Below are 4456 nucleotides of genomic sequence, written 5' to 3' on the forward strand. Positions count from 1 at the left end.
CTCTGGTATTTAATTCTTACATACAGTAGCTTCAGTTGAGATGTCAATTTTTTGCTTAGCAAACTGCCCTATATTCAGAGTATCATCCACATACATAGATACATAGATCCAGCAAATAGAGACAGTTTGTAGATGTTACTTTTCAAATATACTAACATTCTCTTTTACTGACTCTAAATTTATAATATAACTATTTGTATAAATACAGGTTTTATAATCAAACCATAATAATTACAGGCTTGCACAGGATCTTTGCTCTCACCTGTATATTCAGCCAATGATGCGATGGATGAAGCCGTGGAGCCGCTGTCCCAGTCTCTCTCTGCAGCTTGGTTGTTGTTACGATGGACAGGAAACGACAGGAGACACACATATACATATATACGTATATACACACACACATATATATATATATATACACATATATATACACACACGCATATATGTATACAAGTATGTCAATACAGTTGAGGAAGTGACATTACCGTTGGGAGCCAGCTCCTCCAGAGTTGACACTGTCGGCCTCATTTGTTGCAGCAGAGGCCAGAGAGAGACTGGAGCCAGACTGGGCCGTGCTCAGGTTATCAGCTAAGGGGGAAACACCACAGAGTTTCTGTGTTAAGTGTGAGTTCATTGTGTATTTGACACCTTACGCCACAACTGTGAAATTCCACGATCCAAAAGGTGTAAAGGTAACACTATGCTTAAAAAAAAATTTAAAAAAAAATTTTTTTTTTTTGTTTAGTGGTAAAACTAGGTTTTTCTTTCCCATTTTAAAAGTAACATGAAAAACAGTGAAAAATCTCACATAGGGAAGAGCCTTTGGAGAAGTTGTCACTGGAGGATTCCTCTCTCAACACAGTCTTTGGTCTGTGTTTCTGCTGGGGTTTGGGAGCCTTGGGCTTCACCATGCCCTGCTCCTCCAACATCTCCTGCTGCTTCTTCCGCAGGTACTCCTGCTTTATCAGCTCCCTCCGTGTCTTTTCGTCCTCCTTTCGCTGCCGCTCCTCCTCAGCCTTCCGTCTGTCAGTGAAATAAACTCCCTAGTTTTAAACCATTCAATCCCGTGTAAAACCTTCACATTAGTCGTGTGTGTGTGTGTGCAGTGCTTTACCGTGCTTCATCTCGTTTCAGCTCAGATTCTGCTTCTAGTTGTTGTTTACGGAGCCGAGTCTCTTCCGCTTTCTTCTGCTGCTTCTGCAGGAACGCTGCTCTCTTCTTCGCCAGCTCGTCTTCGGCCTTCTGCTCATCCTTCATCACGGTAAAAAAAAAAAAAAGAGCGGATTATCAGCACTACTTTAACTTCCATTTGGGTTGTATTCAGAAGGGTGATTACCAAAGTGGGGGGGGGGATTACAACCCCATAGGGGTTGCAGTGCTAAAGCAGGGGCAGAATACCAGTAAATGAATTGTAATTTTAATACATTTACTTTTGCTAAAATGGGGGGAAATACTGTGGGAAAAAATGATTTAACAACTGTTGTATCATGGGAAAGTCTAACCTTGAAGAAAAAGCCCAGGCCGGACTTCTGCTCTCCATCACCTCCCTCTGTTGCTGCGTCCTCAGTCGTGCCCTCGTCCTCAGAAGCCTTTAGGTCAGAAAGATCGACCTCGATCAGGTGGGCTTTGCTGCGTTGCACCTGCTCTGAGGGATTATTTTCTTTCCTTGAAATGTCGGAAGAATTGCAGTCGTCGAACAAAACCTTAGGGTCCACCAACGACACATGGTCCACTCTGGACGGTAAACGCACGTTAGCTTCATCATTAAGGCGGAAGGTAGCGCCCCGGTGGTTGCCTGAGCCTGATTTACCCACAGCATCTTCTGTAGTGGGGTTCCGGGGGTGCCTCTGATGTAACGCTGCCTCAGGCCCGCTCTGGTTGGTGGTTAGTGTCCTGGAAGTGTGTCTGCTTTGTTCTTTAGATATTTTCAGCTCTGATGGTTTGGACCTGGTGCTTCGGCCTGAGGGCGGCTTGAAGGGTTTCTTGTTGAGGGCTGCGTTAGTGCCAGTCAAGTGCTCTACATACTGAGCGCTGCCGCCTGACTTTGAGTCACTATTTTTGTCACCAGTGCGAGAAGATGTTGCTGCCCCGGACAGAGACGGAACATTCTGTTTGATCAACAGTTCCTGCTGCAGCGACAGCTGCATCATCTGCTGCTGAATGCTGCCGATGGCGTCGTTCAGTAGCTCGATGGAGCGATTGCACTCGTTCAGGTCTAACTCCTCCTCTAAATAAAAACTACCACCGTTTCCTTTTTTCTCTGCTTCTAAGGCACCCGACAGCGCAGACTCCACCGCCACTTCTTTTTCTGCCGTAATGGCATCAACACATATATCGTCTTTGCTTACTTTTTCTACATTCAGCTCTTCTGTAGGGGTCTTAGCTTTAATTGGGTTGGGGAGTGTATCACTCCTGCCTCCACCTTTCTTTATGATATGCAGAAAAGCGGCCTTTCCCAGCTTCTGCCTCTGCCTAGCTGACAGGACTTCCATCTTCCTCTTCTGGTGCTCAATGGCCCGTCGTTTCTCCTCCAGCTGCATACGTAGCTGGACCATTTCAGTAGCCAGCACATTGCAACCGTCTCCCGACCGAGGAGACGGACTCTGGTCCCTTCTCAGCCTCCAGGAAGAGCTGAGTGGCCCGCTGCTCTCTGATCCATCAGGCGTGGTCCTTTGGGAGCTGGAGGCCCTGGAGCGTAGGTCCTGGTTGCTCCCAAAGCGATGTTGTTGGAATTTGCGCTCAGCGAACGAGGTCATGCGCACACTGTTGCTGGCCATGCTGCTGGACTGCGACTCCGTGCTGAGACAGGGGCTGGAGCGACCGCTGCCGTTGTTCATGTCTTTGTCCTCGTGCTCTTTAATATTCATGTCGTCCTGAAGTTTAGCTGATTCTTCTTCTTCGTCTTCCCCATTCACAGCTTTACGGGGCCAGCTGGCCACTGCAGTTGTATAAGCTTCATCCAAATCATCCTCGTTTTCATCTAGGTCTTCCAGCTCAGCATCCAGATCCTGGACTGGTGTTGGCTGGTCTGCATCTGCATATAAGTTGAACCCTCCAGCGGGCTCTCTGCAAGTGGTGGACGTAAATGTGGGCCTTAATCCTGCAGGACTGTTAGGCGGCTCCTCTGAAACTGCCTCCTCATACTGAGAGGCAAATGTCTGGTTTGGGTTGAAGGGTGTTTTTCTACGGACGACTGACGCAGATCCATCTCCACGCTGTAAGATGCCTCGTCCTGAAGACCGGGACCCCTCCCCACTCTCCTCCTCCTTGTTAAGGCAAACAGACCTTTCTTTAGCTGTTTTCAGCTGGGCAGGCATCAGTGGTTCTAGGTAGAAATGATCCGTGGCAGGTTTGGACTCAGTGTACGGTTTGGATCCTGCTGCCGTAGCTACGAGGGTTGTATCAGCCTGTTTAGGCATGGCAACACAATCTTCCCTGGCCGCTGCCACCAGAGTATCGCTCTTGTCTTCAATGTTGACGTTTCCCAGCAGAGTGTGACCGTTGACTTTACGCACTGTGCCCGGCACGGACTGGTGGACGGCAGCCTGGTGTTTCGGGGTGCTGATAGTAATGTTGGACGCCAGACTGTCCTTACTTATGGAGCGGGCGAGACTGACACTGTCACCAGAGGCCACGTCAGCATCGCTGTCTGTGGCTGCATGCAACATGAAGGAGCTGAGTGTGGACACTGGTCTGAAGAGATAGGGGGAGTGAAAGAGAGACGGACAGTTAGGTCTGTGGGAGGGGACATTACCAGATATTAGTCTCTAAATAAAAGTTTCATTTTTACTATAAATCAAACTAAAGGCAAGGATGTATCTGTAACCTTTTCTTATTTTAAAGTTTTGTTTTTTTTTTGCAACATTAGGTCACTGACGTCATAACTACCTCTGCCTCTTGTCCGGCCATGCAGCAACAGATGCTCGCGGTTGACCGTCCACCTGTGTCAGGGAGTTTGAGCGGTTTCTCAGGCCTGATCAGAAACACAGGAGTGATTAAAAGATAGAAAATAAGTTCAACAATACACTGTATCTAATGATTGTGTACATTTACAATAGATGTGCCATTTATAAAAAAAATAAATAAATAAAAGAAGGGAGCGGGTGCTTACCAGAAGATTCATCTCCTTGCTGCCTCTGTTGCCTCTGTCGCAGGGGCAGCAGTGGGTGGGGGGGGCTGAAGGCTGGACCACCTTTACTGAAGAGCAAAAAGAAAGGAATGAGCACATACAAAAATAGATAACATATATATATACAGGACTGTCTCAGAAAATTAGAATATTGTGATAAAGTTCATTATTTTCTTTAATGCAATTAAAAAAACAAAAATGCCATACATCCTGGATTCATTACAAATCAACTGAAATATTGCAAGCCTTTTATTATTTTAATATTGCTGATTATGGCTTAGAGCTTGAGAAAACTCAAAAATCCTATCTCAAAAAATTAGAATATCA

The 4456-nt window shown here is 46.4% G+C and overlaps 1 protein-coding gene across 1 annotated transcript in view; it reads right to left on the minus strand.

Moving 5' to 3' along the window:
• The window catches only part of camsap1b (calmodulin regulated spectrin-associated protein 1b), a 19685-nt gene that overhangs the window by 2009 nt on the left and 13220 nt on the right, over positions 1-4456 (minus strand). Inside the window, 6 exon segments of the mRNA XM_025053338.1 lie at positions 486-588; positions 809-1023; positions 1115-1251; positions 1503-3693; positions 3889-3973; positions 4112-4197. Coding sequence (XP_024909106.1) covers positions 486-588; positions 809-1023; positions 1115-1251; positions 1503-3693; positions 3889-3973; positions 4112-4197 — 2817 coding nt within the window.

Source organism: Cynoglossus semilaevis, chromosome Z (genome assembly GCF_000523025.1).
Source record: "Cynoglossus semilaevis isolate Cse_v1.0 chromosome Z, Cse_v1.0, whole genome shotgun sequence".
NCBI lineage: Eukaryota > Metazoa > Chordata > Actinopteri > Pleuronectiformes > Cynoglossidae > Cynoglossus > Cynoglossus semilaevis.